At 43.1% G+C, this 25,991-nt stretch overlaps 1 protein-coding gene across 1 annotated transcript; it reads left to right on the forward strand.

Moving 5' to 3' along the window:
• The first annotated feature begins 20,468 nt into the window (after positions 1-20,468).
• Positions 20,469-25,991, forward strand: hyi (hydroxypyruvate isomerase). The gene is made up of 8 exons (XM_048252711.1): positions 20,469-20,895; positions 21,345-21,456; positions 21,830-21,944; positions 22,745-22,823; positions 22,958-23,007; positions 23,850-23,919; positions 24,603-24,737; positions 25,495-25,991. The coding sequence occupies exons 1-8, from the start codon at positions 20,697-20,699 to the stop codon at positions 25,548-25,550; spliced, it is 816 nt and encodes a 271-aa protein (XP_048108668.1). The 5' UTR covers positions 20,469-20,696; the 3' UTR covers positions 25,551-25,991.

Genomic DNA, 25,991 nt, shown 5'->3' on the forward strand with positions numbered 1-25,991 from the left:
AATATGAATAATTACTGTTTAACTGTCATTTTGAATAAAAAAGAACCCGCTGAACAGTCACATGTATCCCACATGCAGTAAATGTGGGATTATTCTAGCTCTCAGATTCTGTTCTCTGCTTGGTCTTTTCCCCACAGATTGATTTTTAATTTATGGTAATATGCTCCTCTTGAGAACCCCAGCAGGAGGAATAGGAGAGCAGCTGACCATGGCTGGTGTATACAGTATGGTATCTGTACTAGGGTAAATACGGTAGCAGTATTGGCCACTCTCGCACAGAGCATATCTGATTCAGAAATCAAGTACAAAGTAAACAGCACTTACTTTGGCTCCGTGTGCAATTATTCTTGCACAAATACTACAGCCGCGAAGTGGGCCAGATGTGGCCGTAACAGACAGATCTGAGCCTGATCAGCTCGGGAGTCGGCCTCCATCTTAGCTGGCTCTTTTGTTTTTCTTTTCTGTGGTGCGCATCTGTGAAAATGAGGAATGTAATGAGACACACACACAACGGAGTGAAATCCTGGAGGCAAAGCAATATCTGTGAAAAAAATGGAGGGCTTTATCGCTACGACAACACAGAGCACTAATCCGCTGGGTTGGCAAAAACAAAGCACAAAGCTCTAGGAAGAATTAAAGCGCCATCAAGAACACAAATGAATGCACTTGAAAGTGTCCCCCAAAAAAGCTGATGTTCTTGTGATTTCAGACACGTTGTGTGCTGTAGAGTTTGGAACCATTCTGTGCAGCTTCCTCCTTGAGAAAAAGGAACAAAAAGAAGCAGTGGAACATAAGGCAAAAGGGCTTCAGAGCCAGTCACATTGGGTAAAGAATGAATGAGATTTAAAAAATAAAGCTTTACCTTCTTTCTGTTTTGTTACCTTCTGAAGATTCAGCCAAGCAAGGATACCCATAGAGTTATTTTAAGGTGAAAAGCATTTAAAACTTTTTCTAATTTATTTAACAATGATGCAGTTCATCTGAGAACATGCACAATCACATCAAAATGCAGGCACAACAGTTATTATTGTCTATTTAAGGCTTGTTTTTTGTAAACACAAAGCCCCTACCCCATCTCTCTTTGTAAACACATAAGTATGTGCCCGATATTCAGTTTGAATGGTATCCATTCATATTATCTAAGTATCCTTGTGTGGCCGTCAAAAAAAGTGTTTGCTTAATGGGGCATTTAACAATTCTGGACCACACACAGAGACTTCAGTGTGACCTCTTAATGACCCCTGTCACCTCCCGCACTTCCCTCTCCCAGGCAATTCAGCATTTATGGCGTGGTGTCTCTAGCACAGGTGGAGTGACAGGATGAGCCTCCCAAAGGTTCAATTAAGAGACACATAACATGGATTCAATTAAAAAGAATCCCAGTTCCAGAACAACTCCCTTATTAACTACTTGCATATTAAACAGTACTCAGCTGCATTTCCCTATATAACAAGTATTGCTTTGTAACCTGAAGGAAATGCAATAAGCACAGAACAGAAAATGACTAAATAAGATAGATAGATATAGATAGATAGATAGATAGATAGATAAATAGATAGATAGATAAATAAATAGATAGATAGAGATAGATAGACAGACAGATATACTAGGTAGGTAGGTTTGTGTCCTCTGTATCTTTCAGAGTGAGAACTTTGCATTTGTCCTGTTTGGCCCTGTAGTGGCATGCAGGACAGATGCAAACATCCCCGTGGTGGGGGGGGGGGCAACCTGGGGGAGTCGATTAGGGCAGCGCAGTGGCAGTCCTCTACACGCTTTGTTTCATGTGCTTCTCAGGATGGAGTTCATGATGAACCCATTGGAAAACACAGCAGGGCTGTTTTTATTCCCGTGGTCTAGGCATGCTCCCCCATGGGTCTGTCATGCTGTCAGCTCAACACACACACACACACACACACACACACACACACACACACACACACACACACACACACACACAGGATGCCTTTGTGCTTTTCAGCCAATCATTAAATCATTAAATCATTAAATCATTAAATCATTAAATCATTAAAGGCAATCTGTTGGCCCTGAGTGGCTTCCTGACAGTTGCGGCTATGCTCGACGCTGGAGAATCAGATGTGATGCGCATCGCTGGTGAAAATCCGGCAGGGGCAGTGGTGTCGTGCAGGCCATCATTACCTCCTCATAAGTGTGTGTCTGTGTCTGTGTGCATGTGTGAGAAAGTGTGTGTGTATGTCGCTGGAATACTGAATCAAGTGACCTGTGGATGGGACTGATGGACAGCGGTGGCTGTTTCATTTGTGATTTCCCAGCCTCTCAGGTGACCCTGCTACAGGCAAAGGGAAGAGGTCCTATAAGCCGTCTGCTCAATCTGCTCTGCCCTCCCCTCCCCGCTCTCACACACACACACATACTCACACACACACACACACATACTCACACACACACACACACATACTCACACACACACACACATACTCACACACACACACACACATACTCACACACACACACACACACACACATACTCACACACACACACACACATACTCACACACACACACACATACTCACACACACACACACATACTCACACACACACACACAGAGAAACACAAAAAGGCTGTCACGAAATCAACGCAACTTGTCATGGCGGATAAAAGCCAGACACGAATAAAAACATATCAAAGAGGTGTCCTTTCAATCACACCATCCCACTATTCAAAAACAACAACAAAACAACAAGAGGATGCCTTTGTGCTTTTCAGCCAATCATTAAATCATTAAATCATTAAATCATTAAATCATTAAATCATTAAATCATTAAATCATTAAATCATTAAATCATTAAATCATTAAATCATTAAATCATTAAATCATTAAATCATTAAATCATTAAATCATTAAATCATTAAATCATTAAATCATTAAATCATTAAATCATTAAATCATTAAATCATTAAATCATTAAATCATTCACACACACACACACATACTCACACACACACACACACACACACACACACACACACAGAGAAACACAAAAAAGGCTGTCACGAAATCAACGCAACTTGTCATGGCGGATAAAAGCCAGACACGAATAAAAACATATCAAAGAGGTGTCCCTTTCAATCACACCATCCCACTATTCAAAAAAACAACAACAAAACAACAAGAGGATGCCTTTGTGCTTTTCAGCCAATCATTAAATCATTAAATCATTAAAGGCAATCTGTTGGCCCTGAGTGGCTTCCTGACAGTTGCGGCTATGCTCGACGCTGGAGAATCAGATGTGATGCGCATCGCTGGTGAAAATCCGGCAGGGGCAGTGGTGTCGTGCAGGCCATCATTACCTCCTCATAAGTGTGTGTCTGTGTCTGTGTGCATGTGTGAGAAAGTGTGTGTGTATGTCGCTGGAATACTGATTCGAAGTGACCTGGGTGGGATGGGACTGATGGACAGCGGTGGCTGTTTCATTTGTGATTTCCCAGCCTCTCAGGTGACCCCTGCTACAGGCAAAGGGAAGAGGTCCTATAAGCCGTCTGCTCAATCTGCTCTGCCCTCCCCCTCCCCCGCTCTCACACACACTCAGAGGGGGCAGAGGATGGGAGAGTGAGGCAACGTTTGTTCACACATGACATCAAGGTACACACACACAGAGTCAGAAACAAAGCCCCTCACTCACACGCGTGTACAGTAATTGTTTTCTCCCTCCCTCCCTCCCTCCCTCCCTCTCTCTCTCTCTCTCTCTCATTCCCGTCCTCCCAGCATGTCTCTCATCGGAGCACTCAAAAAGCCAAAACCAATCCACTTTTTTTTCCCCCTTCCCAAGACTGGAGAGACATTAAAAATGGACGACTTTAATTATTTTTTCCAGCGCTATCTGGCAGAGGCGTCAAGCAGCGGCGCGTTTTCAACCCCGGCTGCAGGTTGGCGTGTAAGTGACAGAGCCCTGTGACACCGCTATTATCAGCTGCCTCAGGGGGAAAGCCATGCTAGCATTAGCATACATTAGAATAACTGCATGCCTGTCCCCTTAAAGATAATGAAGTCAGGAGCCAGAGATCGGCCGCTTGTAAAGGTGGGCCTGCAACTCCAGATGAGACACCACCTTATATGCCTGACATATAAAGCCACCTACCTTTTTTCCAACTTCCTGCTCCATATATATATATATTTGTTTTGATCGGAAGATAGCCTAACATACTTCAGAGGAATATTTTTTTTTTTTTTTTAAATGTCTGGCTCTGGGAGAGTAGTGTTGCTGGTGGCATCTCAAATTGGAGCAGACATATGAAAATGAAAGAGGGCAAAATGCTTTTAATCGTGAAGGTTAAACTGGGCGCATGCTTCAGTGCAATACAGATAACAGATACAGATGCACCTCTTGAGGATAACCCAGTTTTGATCCACTTCTATATGTGTTCTGGATTCGCCTGATGATCAAGACCGATAACAGGACAGTCGTCTTAATCAAATGCATCAAACCTGGCAGGACGTTTAAGAGTTCAGGATCTCGGCACTGGAGGAACATAAAGTGGTGAAATGGATGATGACATTCTCAATTCTCCATTTAAGATGGGATGATGTTGAAGAAAGAGGAGCGCTCGCACATTATAGCGTGATTTCACCAGCCATGACAGACTTCTTCCAGTCTATTCAATGCCTTCCTAGTACTCATTAAAGGAAGCCGAGAGCGGAAGAAGGGACAAAAGTTGATCATAACAGCTGTGTGAATGGGATGGTTATGACACTCTGGAAGACTCGCTAAATCTATTCTTTGACACTCCGAAGATGACGAGCTACTGCAACCGCATGCTGCAAACGTTAAATTTTCATCAGGCCTTTCATGAAGAATTCCCCTGCATCACTTATGTCAGGGGGTAATTGTGTGTGAGTGTGTATGTGTGTGTCTCTCTCTCTCTCTCGCTCTCTATGTGTTGAGAGCGAAGAAGGCAAAGCATCAATAATTGACTTTTCAGCAGTCACCATTACATGCAGAGTGATAAAAAATGCATGGCTGAGATTGTTGGCGAACATGAGGAACAGGATGTAATAGAGGACCCACTACCCCCGGCGCTGACACAACATTTCCATTTGAAGTACAATGACCGAGGACTTAACACTAAAAAGTTCCTCCGATCAGCTGTTCATAATGTTCAGAAACAGAGGCTATGCTATAAATGGATCATTTATAACTAGTGCAGAGCTGCACCACTCTGTGCTCGCTGTAGATGCATGCTGTGCATTGAAAGACTGGCTTTATTAGACTGTCTTTGAATTTGAGGAATAGGCATTTTGAGACTACCTTGACTATGTTGAGAATAGCCCCTTGAATGGATCTGGGTCTAATCTGATCTGCAGACTGACATTAGCATTGGGCTTTGTCTACACTATTGAATCCAAAACACTTTTCTTAAGTTTGTGCCTCTCATCTACACTACTCTGGTGTTTTTGAGCACCTAAAATGGAATGACTTGCTGTTGGTCCCATTTTCATTTGAAAAATCTGGCTTTGCATTCTAATACGTACTGTACAGGGAAATCCGCAAACAATCTGAAAACGATGACATAGAGACCCATGTTCCCTTTCTGACTGAATCTTATCAGTCTTATCCATGTTTCCTTCCCTGATTTGCTGTACAGCATAGTATGGATTGTAGCCTTTTGTATTTATTTATCTGTATTTATTTATCATTCTGAATATTTTTTACTTTCTCACCTTGCAAAAAAACAGCTAGACTCTTGGTCTGCTATTATATAAGAATATTTGCGTCCAAACGGATCAATCTCAACACGACTCAACCGTTACTTCATACCCCAGGCCTATAGGTGGCACTGTGTCTTTACAGAAATTCACCAAAACTTAGCTTTAAAAACAGACAGAATAGGCTACTGGCCGAAATGGCTAGTGCAAGGGAAACCAGAATTGTTTGTGTGGACTGATGGTGAACTGTCAACTGTAGCCAACTGTAAAACTAATAAACTTTATTTCCACGGTTTGTGAAGGGTGCAGTCCCGTCCTTTATTTGGCTAACGAGGCCTACTAATCACCTTTACTTTCTTTGGTTGTAGGATAGTCCATTGATTCACATTAGTTTTGGCTATCACCGCAATTGGGCTACTAAGCGCCAAGGCTTACCCCAAGTTCTAGTCTATTCTGTAACCACATTTATAATATTGCTATAAAAAACCGTTAGTAACAGTCAATACTTTTGCCTGCATCAAATCGTGCATTCGCATTCAGTGTGCTACCATCGGCTTAACGTGAGTTCTAAAGCGTCTTTGTATGCTTATATCTGATTTCACCCGACTGTGAATGCATGTATATATGTTGTAAGACATGTAAAATAAATTAATGACACTGGCACTACGCACAAATTAATGTAGCCTAAACTTACACCGCACTTTCCTAATAACTTAAGTTCTCTCGCGTCACTGACAGTAGCTAGAATGCATAAAAACACCGGGAAAAACAGTGTTCAGTCCACCAAGTCATAAGCTATCGGTCGCGCAGCATCAGTTGTGATATTTATCTTAACGGAGTGTAATCGTGGAGGTAATGTCATGTATGAAAACTAGTATTGTTAGGCAATACTATAAGTGCAAGTCCAGGGCAGCTGAGGTGTGGCGATGACATCATCGTCATAAAAGTAGGATGTGCGGTTTCGCTGTCTAAAACGAACTCAAGCGGGCTACGGTTTCAGATTTCTCCACTCTGGGACCAGGTTTCAGAAAAGTGCGGTTTCGGCCAGTGCGTTTACAGGATTCGTTTGGACGCTCGGCCAAGACGAAGCAAAACCTCTGCGTTTAACCTAAAAAGCGTCTCCGTGTGGACAGGCCCTTAAAGTTGTCTTCAACCCAGTAGGTTCAGCTCCGCAGTTTCTAACATCTAATGGTTGAGATCATGTGATTCATGCCCTCTTTATGTCTTTATTTGCTGTGTGCATGGCTGAATTGCTTAGTATGTGTTTCCCCTTCAGGAGCCGCACAACAGTATTAAATCAAGATGATAAAGATGATTAATTTAAGCAATGACCTCTGAAGAAAAGCAATCCGGGTGTAGAGGAGGGTGCTCCGACTTCAAGACAATCAAGGACTGGTCACAACAGTGCGTAAGGCGCCGGCGCCTCCGTAACTGGCCCGGGTGATGGTGACATTTGCCATGTATCAAATATGGCCCCCTGATCTGTTCCCCTACCCCTGCAAAGCGAATCCATTTCCTCTCAAGATTCATTTCATTGTTGCCGCGGATATTATTATTCACCTATTCCACGCACTCTGCTGCAGCTGGGGTTGCGCGTTCCTGTTTATAATTCCGGTTAGGTTGCCGGGGTTGTTAGGAGGCCTGCGAACGCACAGCGGAGCTCCGGAGTAATAAGATACAAGGCATTTGGACGTCTAGCCGGCACCCAAAACATCATTTTAAAGGCAGCTTATTATGGCTACACAATGCACCGTTGGGTACGGGAGCAGTGCAGTTCATCGGGTAATAATGAATTTGAAATACAGATCGGGGTAACTCAGCACAGTGTGCAGCATACTGGAGACTGCTGCCCTGAGCACAGGTGTGATACCATTATTCAAGCTGATTAAGAGCAGGTCTAAACTAATTCCCAAAAAGGTACAAAGGTAATTTGATCCACAATTTAAAAAAAAAAAATCAATTGAATCCCAGGCATGCATGACCGAAATACTCGCTCTCACAAGAAACCTGTAGGGATTCACCCCATGTGCATAGCAGAATTATGCATCATTATTAAGTAGTATGACCTCAATTTGTCATTGACACTTTTCAAGTAAATCTACTGTGGGCCACAACTGCACCTCGTGATTCCATAACAAGGCTGATGATTCACCTCATGGGTAAATATACAAACGTTTGATGGATTAGTGAATATGCTAATTACCAACATGGCACATTATTATGACCGCCCTTGCAGCTAGCCGGCGGTCATATAGGTTTTAGTCAGATTTTTTTTTTTTTTTTTTTCGCATGCCCAAATTTCCGTCAATGATTCCGGGACACTGAAAGACCGGGGTACACGAAACTTGGTGGACATGTAACCCACATGGATAGCATGGAACCATCGTTTTTCGTTTTTGATCTGTAGCCCCCGCTGAATTGGACCCCGAGAAAGGAGGGTAGGGCAGACACAGTTTTCTGTGAATATCTCGAAAACCGTAGGGTTTAGGAGGACCATTTTTTTGTATGTTGATCTCAGGGGCCATGTCAACCCATTCCATAACCACTCATTTCATGTATAGCGACACCTAGTTAAACACAAAAAGTAAAAATGAGGTGGTGTAATTGAAGGTATCTGTGACCTAACATAGTCAAAACTGCACGAAATTGGAAGTGTAGGATCATTATGACACCCTCTGTATGCACGCCAAGTTTTGTGGAATTCCGTTCATGGGGGCCACACAATAAATTAATTTATGTTACTATACACCAACTGGCCTGTAGGTGGCGGAGACAGTTTTCTGTGAATATCTCGAGAACCATAGGGCCTAGGAGGTCCACCTTTTTTTGTATGTTGGTCTTAAGGGGCATGTCAACCCATCCCATTACCACTTATTTCATGTATAGCGCCACCTAGTTAAAAATTAAAAAAGCAAAAATTAGGTGTTTTCATCTCAATATCTCTGGCTGTCAAGGTCAAAACTGCACAAAATTAAAAGTGTAGGATCATTATGACACCCTCTGAATGCATGCCAAGTTTTGTGTACTTTCGTTCATGGGGGGGCCTTACAATAAAATAATTTATGTGTACATTTAGTGACGCGTACACCAACAAGGATTCGGGACACTGAAAGACCGGGGCACACAAAACTTGGTGGGCATGTACCCCACATGGATAGCATGGAACCGTCATTTTTTCGTTTTCATCTGCAGCCCCCCGCTGGACTGGACCCCGAAAGGAGGGTAGGGCAGACACAGTTCTCTGTGAATCTTTTATGGTATGTTGGTCTCAAGGGCCCACATCAACCTGGCTCATAATCACTCATTTGAGATTTGCCCCGGAAAAAATGAAAATCAGTAGGATTAAAGAAAGCCAAAATAAATATTCATCATCATCATGGCTGCATTTTCAGTGTTGGCGAGAAGTAGTCGTTTGTCCACTAGATGGTGCATCGTTGCAGTGAGGCGTAATTTTGTTGGAAGTTAAAAGTGGGTTGGAAAAACAATGGGACGCTTCATACAAGGACTGTAATTTACCGCAGCGAACATCTAATAAGGATAGGACGATGTTCACATGAAGTGAAATTTCTTCTTGAGGATGTTTATCGGACATGCTTGGTTTTACTGCAGAATACGTTAATCTTGTAATATCAATAAGGACCTAGGTAATGTTACCATTAGCGTTGGTTGAGTGATGGAGGCATTTGATTGATTGCATTTGTAGAAAACTATAAATGCGGTTATACCAACAAATGTATAGCAGCACTGTTTGTATCTTTCGACTGTCATTTATTGCACGTGCTACAAAATCATTCTGTGCAATGGAAGATTTACCAACGTTACCCGGTCTGATACAGTTTTGCCTATACATGTGTGAGACTGAGGCGCCTGTTTATTTTGTTTTAAGTGCGTGCAGGGTGTGAGAGGGGAATCGATGTGCTTTGATTACAGCTTGGTAGTTGTAGTCTGTGAAATTTAAAAGCACGTGTGTGAAGTATCCAAACAATGACACCTTCATTTCATTATGGCTGCTTTAGCAAAACACCTTAAGCTACTGTGTAGTGGGTCCCATTTAGAAGTGGCTACTTCATTCGCTTTCCTTGACTCATGGAGCTGCGTGAATGTTATTACAACTTTTAAGCCCGCGATATGACAGTTTAAGTCCGCTTGATACTGTAGGCGTAAGCCATTGGTTTCAAAGGAGATTTTATTTGTGTAAGCCAGCATAGCAATTGATGTTGTAAATAGGCCTACCTTATAATCCTACCTGTAGCTTAGGGAAGCTAACAGCTTTCTATTAGGATCTAGTTTGTTAGTTACCGTTTTGTCATAACTCCCTGATGCATTTTGCATTTAGAATAGCCAGAGCGTTTATATCTCAATCGGAAAAATTAAACAATATCGGGTGCCTATGGACTAGGCTGGAGGAACCCAGCCTGATCTGCCGCTATTTATTTTTGATTTCTTAAAAGATTGAGCTTGGTCTGATGAAAGCCAGACTAGCCATGGACCTCAGTTAAACAATGCAAGGGAACATGAATCAGCCTATATTTGCACTAACAATAACGGACAAAAGCTCTTCAACTTTGGCCCGTTAAAATGTGTATGAACAGTCTAGCGACACATTTCATCAAGGCCCATTTGGACATGTCAGTTATTTGCACCACTGGTTAGATGTAAAACAGCATTTTCGTTTCAGACTAGGCTACTGTTACTTAATTTGTGCATTAACAATAACGTTTCAGACTACTGTTACTTAATTTGTGCATTGACAATAAAAGTATTACATGAACTAAAGATGACTAAAATCTTATGTAGAAGAAGAAACATTCACAAAAATCCATCCATCCAAAAATGTTTTTGATAGCTGTTGAAAACGGCATGGAACTGACAGAGATGTTTTTGTTTAAAAATACATAAAAAAAAATAAATAAATAAATAAATAACATTATGCTGATACCTTTTGCTTTTCCCAAATACAATGTAGCCTACAGGTGTAAGTGACCTTTCATCAATCCAGTTGCAATGGATGAACTGTGATGAACTGCCCTACTTGTGATTGTTTAGAGATTTTAAAGGTTTTATAACAATTCTACATCTTCTTTGGCTATTCTACAATCTATTCACCTTTTTCAGCACCAGTATGGTACTTTCTGTGCAGCCGCACACACACTCAGGCATGCCAAACAAGCATACACAAAGTTTCAAGAGTGGGGGATGGAGTAAAATATGGAGACAAATTGTGATTTATTTTCGCGGAACGGATGTACAGGACTGAGCGGCGGTCATATTTTGTACATCTAGTTACAGTATGTACTGTAGCTATGGAGCCCATTCTCTCTTTTTCCCTCTTTTCCTCTCTCTCTCTCTCTCTCTCTCTCTCTCTCCTTCTCTCCTTCTTTTCTCTCTCCTTGCTTCTCATCCTTGCCTTATCTGAACTTGTTCCTCCCCTGCAGTGACGGTGTAAACATCTGTCACTGTTTCAGGGATCCGTGATTTAAAAAAAAAAAAAACACTTTCGCCTGAAGAATGAATCAATAAATGCAGAGGTTTCATTTCTGTCACACACACACACACACACACACACTCACACAGACACACAGACTGACAGACACACACACGCCCAAAGCAGGCTTGTTAGTGTTCAGATGAGAGAGAGAGAGAGAGAGAGAGAGAGAGGGGGGCCTGTGTTGGCCTCTTTTTTTCAATTTCCTGCTCCAGTGCCCTCCCCCCTGGCAGTGCTACTCCTCTCCTCTGAAAGGGCCATCGCTGCCAGGTCTGCTCCCCCCATCCTCCTAATCCTCCTCTTCTCCTTCTCCTTCTCACCCTCCTCTTCTCCTTCTCCTCCTAATCCTCCTCTTCTCCTTCTCCCTTTCTCCTTCTCACCCTCCTCTTCTCCTTCTCCCTTTCTCCTTCTCACCCTCCTCTTCTCCTCCTAATCCTCCTCTTCTCCTTCTCACCCTCCTCTTCTCCTTCTCCTCCTAATCCTCCTCTTCTCCTTCTCCCTTTCTCCTTCTCACCCTCCTCTTCTCCTTCTCCTCCTAATCCTCCTCTTCTCCTTCTCCTCCTAATCCTCCTCTTCTCCTTCTCCTCCTAATCCTCCACTTCTCCTCCCCTTCTCCCTCTCCTTCTCGCCTTCTCTGCTGCCGCCAACAAACGCTGCCGATGTTTGATGCCATTCAAACGGCCTCTCTCTTCGCCTCTCTCTGTCAGCCCCGACCCCAAACCTGCCCCCGTTTTCCTCCCTGTCCCTCACAATCCCTCATGCTAAATGGCCATAAACGTCCTGCGTGGGATTTAAACGAGGTGCTGCGGCCGGCCCGAGTTGCGACAGGGTTGACTGACCTGGTTGTCGTCACCAGATTATAGATGGCTTCGCTGAGTGATGGCCATTCTGTGTGTCGTGTTTTTAAACACCACTGACAGCTTTTCTCATTGTCGGGAAGTGCCCCCCACCCTCAACCGAGCAGTTGTCTGTTCTCCCTGAGCGATATGTGGCAGGTTGGTCCACACGCCCGCAGAGACAGCTTTCGCACACCAAGCTTTGAGCAGACATTCGTTTCAGATCATTAACGGGGAGCCTGGGTGTCTTGGCTTTGGCGGCCCGGGGTTGCATCAGATCATGTGGCGAGTCGAGCGCACGCGCGCGCGCCTCGGCTAAAGGTCTAAGCGTCGCCGACTGGCTGCCCCTCATCCCGTCCCCGGCTTCCCTCCCCACTGATGTCTAAGGGGACAGGCCAGGCAAGCCCAGGCATTGCCCGAGATTACATCAGGAGCCTGTTCATGTAAAACAGAACCCACAGAAGTCAGCAAACAGACAGCGCAGAAGCAGACGGAGCCGAAGCCGCACGCGCTCTGTGGTTGGCGCTCCAGAGATGGCGCGGGTGTCAACAGTGTGCGCACAGCACCCGTCCCCCACGTTGCTGACACATGTTTTGTGACTGTGACACTCCCTGTTGCCTGAGCGCCATGGCAGCGCTGGGTATTGGCGACATCGTGCAAATCCACAAAACACAGAGCGCAATGTGCAGACGAGGGAACACCCCTCCAGGGCCTCCAACGCAACTTTGAGTGACAGTGGGAGGAAAATCGCCTAAGGCAAAACGTGTTCAAGCACTGGTACTGTACTACCTGTTTAAATACTCTACTATGAAACTCCAGTCCTCAGTATACTGTGAATCTAATGCCCTGAAAACTATACCTTACAGATCATTGCTTTATATTTTTGCTTTTTAATGGTATGTGTATCAAAAGGGATCCAGATCAGATTAGTCCATCTGGTCCTTTGGCATTGTGAAACCATACAAAGCAACTAAGAAATTCACAAATTAAGCCTACATGACTGGAAAGGAATGTACAGATGTACCAGTCAATCACTCTATCTTTTTATTGCATTGTTCATTTATCATTTTAGAAATACATTTTTCCATTTCAAATATTTGAACTTTGCCATTAATGCAGATAGTGGTGAATGGAGAGATGTGAGATATCAAAGCCTGCTTCACTGAGCTTAGCCACATTTCATATGTGCATATCTTCTGCTGAGCTTCTGGCCTGCAGAGCTTTTAAATTGCTTGGCTATTTTTTTCCGACTCAGACAAGAGCAAGTACAGTAATTTAAGGACATACTGTACAGTATGCCTGTAGACCTTACCCTGAATTTCCAATTTCATGTCAATCGTGTTAACATTAACCTTAACATTAACCTTTAGCAGACAAAAGAATAGCTTTTTCCTAAAAAAGAATCACTGTTACTACATACTGTACCTGCTTATGTCTATTCAACTGTTTTAGATTTAAATTGACGTATTGAACATTCATTTAATAAACATGTATTTCATTTGTAAAAAACATTTTCAGCAAACTGGCCAGACCCCATATTCAACAGCTATTCCATCTATGAATGAACAGCACAGTGGTCAGAGCAGCAAGATAACAAGCTCGTCACACCGAGTGCAAAGACACAGAGCAGAAAGATCAGCCTGCGACACATCTGTGGCTGTCTGGCAGCAAATTTAATCCCCAGATAAAAAAAGGCACCTATCCAAGGACGGCATGTTGCGCCACTTGAATATAGCACCACGGCACCGTCGAACGCAGCGCTCACTCCAGGCGAGCAGACAGACGCAATAAGAGGCTTCTTCTATCACCTCCGCCGAGTAACTCCACTCTCCCATCACAAACCATTTGCATAGACAATGAGATCACACTCACGGCTAACACTCGGAGAGACAGAAAACAATTTGCTTTAGTTGAGGGAATCATGCCCAGTACCCAACTAGTTGACGGGGTAGTAGAGTTGGCACAAATTTGACGTGAGTAGACACACTTTCACCACTGCAAATTGAAAGAAGATCCATTTAAGGGGAGTGGGGGAAATTATTAAAATATCAAGGGCTGCTTTTAGAGGAGTCAACATTAAAAAAAAAAAAAAAAATTCGCCTGAAGAATGAATCAATAAATGCAGAGGTTTCATTTCTGTCACACACACACACACACACACACTCACACAGACACACAGACTGACAGGACACACACACGCCCAAAGCAGGCTTGTTAGTGTTCAGATGAGAGAGAGAGAGCTCTTTTTTTTCAATTTCCTGAGAGTGCTGCTCCTCTCACTCTGAGCCAGGGGGCCTCCTGTTGGCCTCTTTTTTTTTCCTCAATTTCCTGCTCCAGTGCTCCCTTCCCCTGGCAGTCACCCTCCTCTTCTCTTCTCCTGAAAGGGCCATGCTGCTGCCTGGTCTGTCTCCCCCCATCCTCCTTCTCACCTCCTCTTCTCCTTCTCCTTCTCACCCTCCTCTTCTCCTTCTCCTCCTAATCCTCCTCTTTCTCCTTCTCCCTTTCTCCTTCTCACCATCCTCTTCTTCTCTTCTCCCTTTCTCCTTCTCCACCCTCTTCTCTTCTCCTCCTTCTCCCTTTCTCCTTCTCACCCTCCTCTTCTCCTTCTCCCTTTCTCCTTCTCACCCTCCTCTTCTTCTTCTCCTCCTAATCCTCCTCTTCTCCTTCTCCCTTTCTCCTTCTCACCCTCCTCTTCTCCTTCTCCTCCTAATCCTCCTCTTCTCCTTCTCACCCTCCTCTTCTCCTTCTCCTCCTAATCCTCCTCTTCTCCTTCTCCTCCTAATCCTCCACTTCTCCTCCCCTTCTCCCTCTCCTTCTCCCTCGCCTTCTCTGCCTGCGCCAACAAAGCTGCCGAGATGTTTGATGCCATTCAAACGGCCTCTCTCTTCGCCTCTCTCAGTCAGCCCCGACCCCAAACCTGCCCCCGTTTTCCTCCCTGTCCCTCACAATCCCTCATGCTAAATGGCCATAAACGTCCTCGTGGGATTTAAACGAGGGTGCTGCTGCCCCGTCTGAAGTTGCGACAGGGTTGACTGACCTGGTTGTCGCCACCAGATTATAGATGGCTTCGCTGAGGATGGCCATTCTGTGTGTCGTGTTTTAAACACCACTGACAGCTTTTCTCATTGTCGGGAAGTGCCCCCCCCCCACCCTCAACCGAGCAGTTGTCTGTTCTCCCTGAGCGATATGTGGCAGGTTGGTCCACACGCCCGCAGAGACAGCTTTGCGCGCACCAAGCTTTGAGCAGACATTCGTTTCAGATCATTAACGGGGAGCCTGGGTGTCTTGGCTTTGGCGTCCGGGGGTTGCATCAGGATCATGTGGCGAGAGTCGAAGCGACGCGCACAGCCCGGCTAAAGGTCTGTTGCCGCCGACTGGCTGCCCCTCATCCGCCCCGGCTTCCCTCCCCCACTGATGTCTAAGGGGACAGGCCAGGCAAGCCCAGGCATTGCCCGAGATTACATCAGGAGCCTGTTCATGTAAAACAGAACCCACAGAAGTCAGCAAACAGACAGCGCAGAAGCAGACGGAGCCGAAGCCGCCACGCGCTCTGTGGTTGGCGCCCAGAGATGGCGCTGGTGTCAACAGTGTGCTTGATAGCACCCGCCCCCACGTTGCTGACACATGTTTTGTGACTGTGACACTCCCTGTTGCCTGAGCGCCATGGCAGCTGGGTATTGGCGACATCGTGCAAATCCACAAAACACAGAGCGCAATGTGCAGACGAGGGAACACCCCTCCAGGGCCTCCAACGCAACTTTGAGTGACGGTGGGAGGAGGAAAATCGCCTAAGGCAATACGCGGTTCAAGCACTGGTACTGTACTACCTGTTTAAATACTCTACTATGAAACTCCAGTCCTCAGTATACTGTGAATCTAATGCCCTGAAAACTATACCTTACAGATCATTGCTTTATATTTTTGCTTTTTAATGGTATGTGTATCAAAAGGGATCCAGATCAGATTAGTCCATCTGGTCCTTTGGCATTGACGAAACCCGCCACAAAGCAACTAAGAAATTCCACAAGTCGCCTACATGACTGGAAAGGAATGTACAGATGTACCAGTCAATCACTCTATCTTTTATTGCATTGTTCATTTATCATTTTAGAAATACATTTTCCATTTCAAATATTTGAACTTTGCCATTAATGCAGATAGTGGTGAATGGAGAGATGTGAGATATCAAAGCCTGCTTCACTGAGCTTAGCCACATTTCATATGTGCATATCTTCTGCTGAGCTTCTGGCCTGCAGAGCTTTTAAATTGCTTGGCTATTTTTTTCCGACTCAGACAAGAGCAAGTACAGTAATTTAAGGACATACTGTACAGTATGCCTGTAGACCTTTACCCTGAATTTCCAATTTCATGTCAATCGTGTTAACATTAACCTTAACATTAACCTTTAGCAGACAAAGAATAGCTTTTTCCTAAAAAAGAATCACTGTTACTACATACTGTACCTGCTTATGTCTATTCAACTGTTTTAGATTTAAATTGACGTATTGAACATTCATTTAATAAACATGTATTTCATTTGTAAAAAACATTTTCAGCAAACCACAGACCCCATATTCAACAGCTATTCCATCTATGAATGAACAGCACAGTGGTCAGAGCAGCAAGATAACAAGCTCGTCACACCGAGTGCAAAGACACAGAGCAGAAAGATCAGCCTGGCGACACATCTGTGGCTGTCTGGCAGCAAATTTAATCCCCAGATAAAAGGCACCTATCCAAGGACGGCATGTTGCGCCACTTGAATATAGCACCACGGGCACCGTCGAACGAAGGCCACTCCAGGCGAGCAGACAGACGCAATAAGAGGCTTCTTCTATCACCTCCGCCGAGTAACTCCACTCTCCCATCACAAACCATTTGCATAGACAATGAGATCACACTCACGGCTAACACTCGGAGAGACAGAAAACAATTTGCTTTAGTTGAGGGAATCATGCCCAGTACCCAACTAGTTGACGGGGTAGTAGAGTTGGCACAAATTTGACGTGAGTAGACACACTTTCACCACTGCAAATTGAAAGAAGATCCATTTAAGGGGAGTGGGGGAAATTATTAAAATATCAAGGGCTGCTTTTAGAGGAGTCAACATTAAAAAAAAAAAAATCACTCAAATGTCCTTGTGAAAGTCTGTAAAGTCATATTAAAATGTCACTTCTTTCCTGAGATTTAATTAGATCTCCTGTATTGATGATAAGCTATTTCTAGGGATTTATTATCAAATGATTCAAACAGTAGGTCTACAAAGCAACTTGTCCTTGAAGCACCCATTTGGATCTTTGCCAGAGCTGAACGGCATCCATAGCAGAGTCAGGTGCATGCCTTCAGAAAGCATCACCCAACTGCCTCTACCATCACCCAACTTTCTCTATAAAATTGCAGGTAAATAAAAGTAGCACCTATAATATGTAAGGAATGTCAGTTAATATAATGTTGTTGAGAGTTGATAAAGTATTATTATTGATTAACTATTATGATAAATAATGACACAGAAATTAAGCCTCTATAAGATCTGAGACTGGGCCTTTCAGATGTCAGATAAAAGTGAGAATTACAAAGATGTTTGGTTTGAAATCCCTGACTCACATTAGCATTGTCAGTAAGTCTTGCATTTGCCAAGGGAGAGGAGAGGATTCTAGGCTAGCCTACTGAGATGGTTTTGGTGATATCAAGATCAAACAACTACTGTTTTAGGACCAGTTTACCTCACGCCTATGGCTGCACTTGAAGTCCACTCAAAGCTCCTCCCACTGGCTCCATTACAGGTAATGGCTGAACATGTCCAATCCCATGTTGGAGTTCTGCACTTCCTGTGTGGAGAGAGGTGTTTCAGAAGATTCCCCATGAAAGGGCATCATCTCTCATCATCACCAGAGGCACTCCCCATAGTTTTACTGATTGGCAGTCCAACAGATCTGGTCTAACAAGCGTGTCTCTGTCGATGATTTCCCCAACCGCATCCCAGAGAAAAACCTTTAGTGCCCACTGCCCAGTGTAACATTTAAAAGAGCTAAGATTTGCAAAATGTGGATTGGACAAGTTCACACAGTAAAAATGATTTAGGCCTGTTTCCATTTTTAGGTACAGAAAATAGATTCTTAGAAGCATCTGTCTTAAGGTAATGTTCTGTATTTCAGTTTGTTAGATTGCCTTGCCAAAGCAATGTGATGCTTACATTTTTTTTCACTGCCTCAAGAAACCAGCCATTTAATGGAAATGTGTAGTCTGATGCTCCTTGGTGCCACGTTGCCATCTTGCCTTTCATAAACCAGACCCCCTCAATTAAATCAACACATTGAAATTTGCTTGCAGCTGAGGGGGTTTTATCATACATGCTGGCATTGAGTCGGGATCCGCGGCAGACTCATCATGTTTTATACAGGCAGGCTCCGTCCTCACTGGACCTGGAGCCTGCCTTCAGGCGTATCCTTCGGCTCCTGCAGCAGGGCACAGACCCAGCCCCGCGATATATCATCAATTTGAGACCTTCTAACCACAGTCCCCAAATGGATTTTATAATGAAGTTTTGTAAACTGTAGTGTGGAATGGTTAAGTGATGGCCAATCAGTGCAGATAGCAAAGGCATAAGGTATAAGCTGGAATAGGTTATACTTTGAAAGGATATTTTAGGGGTGCCCAATTTATAAATGCCATTTATAAATTCCATAAAACTGGATTTTTAGATTGTGAGAAGGTATTTTTGAGCTTTTATATCTTCCAGACTGGACTTTTGTGATGCACTATACACAGGGATAAGTCAAGCATCACTTCATACAAATGGTCCAAAATATGACCAACACCAAGTTTGGTTAATCTTACAATATTATTTAATATTGTAAGATTAATATAATATTAATCTGTAAGATTAATATAATATGTTATTTTTTGTTTCTAAGTCTGATAATGCAGTCAGTATTTCTAATATTTTGACCCCTTACATTTATCAAGGTCCTGCAAGGTATAGTTCAACTATAAAAAGGTCAAGCAGTATTGGTTTGACTTTATGTTAGACTTGTAGCCTGCTTGGACAAATATTTTTTATACACTGGTTTTCCCTGGTTTTAACTTGTCCAGTCTGGGGTTAGGCTTTTATTTGTGTTTATGGTCAAGTTCACTTTTTAAAATTTGTTTTGTTTTGATTGTTTTTGTGGTTTTAATTATGAATCATTGCATGATTTTTATTTATAAAGCATTACTTGGAATGTTACCTCATTATTTGACTAGTTTGGTTTCCGTTAGATCTTGCAATCTGCACACTCGTTCACAGAATGTCCCTCATATTATTAGAACAAAATTAGGAAAAAAAGCTTTTGAATTTTATATCGCCAAAAAATTGAATGATTTACAACATACGCTGAAACTGGAAACTTTGATTTCCTTGGAATGTTTTAAAACCTTATTCCCGGTGTTGTATATATACTCTTTTGATCGGTCTCTGCATTTATCCCAATCGGTGAGTTAGTGAAACACACTCAGCACACAGTGAGGTGAAGAACACACTAGTCCCCGGCGCAGTGAGCTGCCTGCTACAACAGCAGCACTCGGGGACCAGTGAGGGGTTAGGTGCCTTGCTCAAGGGCACTTGAGCCGTTCTTACTGGTCAGGGTTCGAACCGGCAACCCTCCAGTTACATAGTCATAATGCAGACTGTTTGTATGTATGATTGATGGTTTATATTGTTGTTGTATATTGTGTAGCCTAAGTAATCATGGCGTCATTGGAAAACTGACCCTCCCACAAGAAAATAAAGGTGAAGAAGAACATATACCTTTATGCTATTATTTTCTCTTTTCATTTATTAAGTTGTCTCTTACATTGTAGGCTATATCATATTATAGCCTACTACGCACAATACATAAGTGTAGCCTAATTCATCATAGCCTAATCATATTTATAATAGACTGGTAGGCATATTAACACCAAATGCTAAATTTTGTCAGGATACAATAAGGCATGCATTAAAAGAAGAATGTGTCAACTAAAACAAAATAAAGTCTAATTGACATTATTGTTTTATTATTGATATTCTCCTTAATGTAGGCTAGTTTTACCATGTTATTGTTATTATTATTATTTTTATTATTGCTTTCCCCACCTTCATTGTTTATTTCATTAAGCTATTGATTGAATTGGCATTGTTTATTATTGCTATTCTCCTTATAGTCTGACCAACATTTTAATTTGTTCCGTTAAATGTAAGTATTATATTGTTTTGTATTTGTATGTCGCTTTGGACAAAAGCGTATCCATAACCATAATTGTGTTTTTATAAATATTAAACAGAACAATGAGTATAGTACTACTATACTCATTGTTCTGTTTAATGTTTAAAAACACATTGTGTTTCGTCTCTATTCTAATGTAGCAATAAAGTTGGCTATCAACGTCTGATTTTGTCCCCGTTTCTAGTCGGGACGATTGGACTACAGCACACGTCATGTGTGCACCAGCCTACGTTTCGATGACATACGGCAGTCATCGGTTATAAAAAGTGGGATCAGTCCGAAAATCATTTTCTTGACTCGCAATAACTATCCGTGCAGTTATATAATCAGTCAATTTAGTTAGTTAAACATTTACTCTAAAACAACTGGTGCTGCTCGTTTATTTACTGCTGACTGACTGTCCGCACTACAGAGTTGTTCGTTGTCGCCTTGACAAGAGCAGTCACAATGGCCGCGTTAAAATTCTGCGCAAATATCTCCTGGTTGTTTACGGAGTTGCCAGAATTTACTCAAAGGTTGCAGGCGGCTGCGTCCGCTGGCTTTCGTGCTGTTGAAGCTGCTTGGTTGTATGACTGCGACATTGCAAAGCTTGTTGAGGCAAAGAAACAAACAGGTCTTGAGGTTGTGCTGCTGAATACTCCTCCGGGTAAGACAAAATCCCAAAACTTAATGCCCCGTCGTGTTTAAGCCATAGTCTACCATTACACTAGTGAGGGTGGAATTATTATAGGCTACTTCACTACTGTGAAGGTTCACCGTGTACCTGCCACTGTTAACATTCGATTTGGTTATAGTTTTCCCACAATTATTATACGTAAGACGTCATATGTTTTTTTTAATCGAGTAGCCATGTTAATTATTTCTAGGTTTGTTAAAGTTTAATTAAACCCCTGTAGCCAAAGGTCCATTCCTGCCTTTGTTGTAAGTACCATTACAGTATAGCTGGATAGTCAATTTCCCTTGTGGTGCTTGCACCTTGACCCAAACAGCAAGTGTACATACCAATGAGAATGTTACATATGTCTGAAATGAGCCAGAAAATAGCTGTTCAAACAGCCCCCATGAAGAGGCATTCTTTTTGTTGTACTTGTGTAGGGGACATGAAGGGTGGTGACCTTGGTCTGGGGGCCGTGCCAGGCAGAGAGCAGGAGTTCAGAAAGGGCCTGGAGCTGGCTGTGCAGTTTGCCAAAGCACTGGACTGCAAGAGGTACAGAACTCACTCACCATGTGCCTGTGAGTGCATTAACACCGAGAGCAGAGGTTAGACCATATAATTACAGAGACCAGAGGGTGCGCTACATACTGACCACCACATGTATACATCATTATGACAATTAAAACGGTTAATGAGAATTTAACATGGACATCTTCTTTTAAATAAAGTAGGTTTTTTTTTTTAGGTTGTATGCTCCTTATAGTACCTCTCCTTCACTTGAAATCATTCATGCTGTTATGAGACACATTGCACTGCTTTGTGGTAGTGTCAGCAAAAACAAGTCTTATAGCCTTAGTCTGCAGTGGGTGTTCAGAGCATCAGTGTGTGCAGGTTCCCCACTGTAAACATATTTCTGCTTCGCCAGGATTCACTTGATGGCAGGGAGGGTACCTGTGGGGGCGGACCGCTCGACTGTTACCATGGAGATGGAGACCACCTTTGTCCAGAACCTGAAACACGCTGCAGATGTCCTCTCAAAGGTGACCCTCCTCACTCGCTTGCTTGCTCACTCCGCTGATGGCACAGAGCCAGAAAGGATGCTCAAGTGTTGATCAGGACACCCCACCCATTTTTTTCATCGCTCAACTTTCAGCAGATCACACACACACACACACACACTTACTCTCCATATTTTAAAACCTGAGGCTCTCGCGTATATATTTCTGGGTGTAAAATGGGATATTGGAAACAGTTAGGGAATATTTGTACATACTGAGTTTGTGTACAGACTGAGACAGGGTGTAAATAATCCATAATCCATTTGAGCTTTGGGCTTTCACCCCTTTAGTTCTGAGCTTAATAAGATATAGTGTGTCAGCTGCAGTATGTGATTCTGCCAGAGTAACACCTTTTGTGAAAACAACTGATTTACCATTTATTTAAACCTCCATATGACCTCCTGCATCAGTGCATAGATATAATTTAATTGGTAGACAGGTAGGAGGAGTAGGACAGTTCAAGTTAGCCAAGTGACCCAAAGGCAGTCGGAATGACTAGATGTTTTCTCAGTGCATTAATGTAGTCTAAATGATGGCCATCATGATGGAGGAAGAATTTCACTAAAACATTATTCACAATACTGTTTCAAGATAGTACAGTATAATCATAGCATACTGTATCTCTTAAGAGTATACTTTAGTTCTTACTGTAGTATAATAAAGCATATTTTAGTTCTTGATCTAGAATAAAGCACAATTTAGTTCCCACTCTAGTATAATAGAATATAGTTCTTCACAGAAGGTTAATGGTGCATTACGTAAACTTGCTTCTCTGCTAACAGGAAGGAATTCTGGGCCTGATTGAGCCTATCAACACCAGGATAACCGACCCACTGTATTTTCTAAACTCTCCACATCAGGGTAAGAATGCACTGATTGCAGATATTGCCTAAGGCTGGACCTGAGTATCTTAGCGGAGTGTTTGCTTTTTCAGTGCCAAGTATTCCCTTGCTTTGTACACGCTGTCCGTGTGTTTTTATTTTATTTTTTTATAGCGGCTGATATTCTGCAAAAAGTCGGCCACTCCAGCATTAAACTGCAGATGGTAAGTGTGTTGCACTCCATGTAAAGCAATCAAGAAAACTACATTTAGGGCTTCACACAGACACAGAGCAGAATAGAGGGAGACAGAGAACAACAGAACTGGATTGCACAGTTTACTTTTTCCATCTGTGCTTTTAGTGATTGTTGTGAAAAGCTTTGCTCCAGGTTAAGAGAAAGGTAATAACGTGTCCCTCTTTGAGTGCATGCTATTAGTTTTTACTCATGTCAATCGACTGTAATAAGGACATTTTATATAAAGTGGGCCCATAAATAGCTTTCTTGAGGCATAGTAACAAATATGAGCTAAACGCTCTCTCAGGAAACTTCGCTTTGGATACCCCACACACACACACACACACACACACATACTTTAACAGCGGTTCCAGTGCAGTCATTAACGGATAAGGATGTTGATGCTATTTTTGCCCTTTGTAATTCCCTTTATTCTGTTAGCTCTCTTCCTTCCTTCACACACACACATATAGTGGAAAAACAGACACCATAAAAGCGAAAAGCGAGTTGCTGACAGAGCAGCAGAGTCCATTAGCTGTCCTGCAGCTCATAGGTTTGTTGACAGGCGTCAGGGGCAAAGCGGCGGAGCCGGCGCGCCGTTTCTGTGAATGGCCGCTCAGAGCATCTTTGAGCTGTCACCCGGCACATAAAAGCCAGCAGCTGCAGTGAAGTATGATTAAACACAGTCCAGAGCAGCAAGGCAAGGCTGAGTTGAGGCAGCGGCAGAGGGACGTGGGATGGGAAGTGCTTCTTTAAATCACCACAGAATTCTGCTGTGGAATCGGTCTCTGCTGACAGGAGCCATTTTGTTTTCCACCCTGCAAAACACAGGATGTCTACCACTGGCAAATAATGGATGGAAACTTGACACAGAACATCCGGAAGTATTTCCCCCTCATAGGCAAGTGTGTGTATGTGTGTTTACAAGAAAATTTTACATATTTTATTTTTTATACAAGTCCAGATACATGGGTATCGTGTGGAATATCATAAAGCCTCGTATTATATCACCAGCAGGTCCTGATTAATGAAAAACAGCAGTTCTCACACCCACAGAATGAGAAACTTTTAAGTGTTGTATCAGTAGTATTTAATTATTAGCATACTTCCAGTGAGTTGTGCTCTTTCTAATGCCTTATTTCAATAAACATAAACACCTCTTCAGATGAAGGGAAAACACAGGGCGTGAGGTCAATCTGAAGATCTCAAAAGAGATGAGATGTTTCATTTAGTTTAAATGTATTTTGGGAGCAGTTCCACTGACTGGTCAGTACAGTCCAATGTTCTTTTTCTTTAACAAGCAGCTATCAGTCAGCACTCACAGCAGCTACACCCACCCCAGTCTGGCAGAGGACCTCTCTGAAAGGATATCAATAATCTCCATCCTGAGAACGCCCTCAGAAGAGTGGCTGTGGCCACACATATATCAACAAATGGTCTGTGTTGACATTGCTGAAAGCCTCTAAAAGCCTGTGCATCAAACCCTCCTCTCTAGTCTTATGTGTGTGTGTGAGTCCATGAGTACGTCCTATCCATTACCGATGAGTGAGTAACAGGCCGTCTGTACTGCCGCCCGTGCCACAGGTCACGTCCAGATCGCCCAGGTGCCGGGTCGGCATGAGCCAGACAGTGCCGGAGAGCTGAACTTCCCCTACCTCTTCAGCCTGCTGGAGGAGCTGGGCTACCAGGGATACGTCGGCTGTGAATACAAACCAGCGGGTAAGTGCACCACTACACCATCCCACTTCAACCCAGTGGAACCTTCGGCAGGGATTCACTTTCCGTCCGTCTTAACCAGGGTTTCTCCATCCTCCATCCTCCACTCCCCACCATCCTGTGCCTCCACCTCACCCCACCCCTGTGCCTCCACCTCACCCCACCCCCTGTGCCTCCACCTCACCCCACCCCCTGCTTGCTTTTCCATCTCTCCAACGTGCTCACGTACCTGGCTGAGCGCTCAGGAGTACGCAGCACCTCTGGTCAGCTGAATAAAGCGGATTCAGACGATCAGGAGTCTTCTCATTACACAAAAGGTGTCAGGTCAGGTGCTTAGAGAGCCAGGGGAGGTGGATGACAGTCAGAGCAGGGTGTGGGAGTTGATGGATTAAGAACTTCTGTAAGTAGCTGTTTTTAGGTACAGGCACAGCAGAGGGTTTTTTCCCTCTGTATCTCTCTGAAGTGAGATTTCTATTTGCATGATTTTACCTCTGAAATCCGAGAGAGGAATGAGAAGAGGCGAAGGCGCTTATTACAGCCTAAAAGTCTCTGTTGCTAGAACAGCTCCCCTAAAATTATTAATGATATGTTTTATATATTAATGATAACAATGAAAGCAATTTAAACAAAAGTAGTTAATTTCATTTTATGGTATGCTGTGCAATGCTCTGTGTTTCCCGTATTTCATGAGTTCAAGGTTGTTAATGCATTTGAAAAAAAGAGTCTGAAAACTCTAAACGGCTCCTGTTTGTGTTTTTAGGCTCCACGGTGGATGGTTTGAAGTGGGTTCAGGATTACTGGAGTTGTCACAAGTGAAGTGACGGCAGCCAAATAAGCATGCAGGAGGTGGACTTGTGGGCATCACAGACTTCAACTGTGGGCATCTTTTTAAGATGTATGACATCACTTGAAACACAATGAAGGACGAAGGACACCATTCAGTGATTGTTGCAACCCGTTTGGCTGTTCATTAGAATGGTCCCTCCGGGGCAGTCAGGCATGTCATTCAGACGGTATAAAAAAAGGATTCCGACTGATTCAGGATTATCCTATTTTATCCTATTTGACATCTTTTGTTTAATCATTATTTGGCCAGATGACCAACGATGACCTGGACACCCCATTCCAATTAGAACATTTAGCAATGGACAAGCAAGTCAACCAACTACAAAATATTGACCGCTGTTGAAATGTTTTAACATTCCTTTTAAAATCTGGTCAAATAAAAAAATAACCCTTGTGTAGTGGTGGTTTGAA

Source organism: Alosa alosa, chromosome 9 (genome assembly GCF_017589495.1).
Source record: "Alosa alosa isolate M-15738 ecotype Scorff River chromosome 9, AALO_Geno_1.1, whole genome shotgun sequence".
NCBI lineage: Eukaryota > Metazoa > Chordata > Actinopteri > Clupeiformes > Clupeidae > Alosa > Alosa alosa.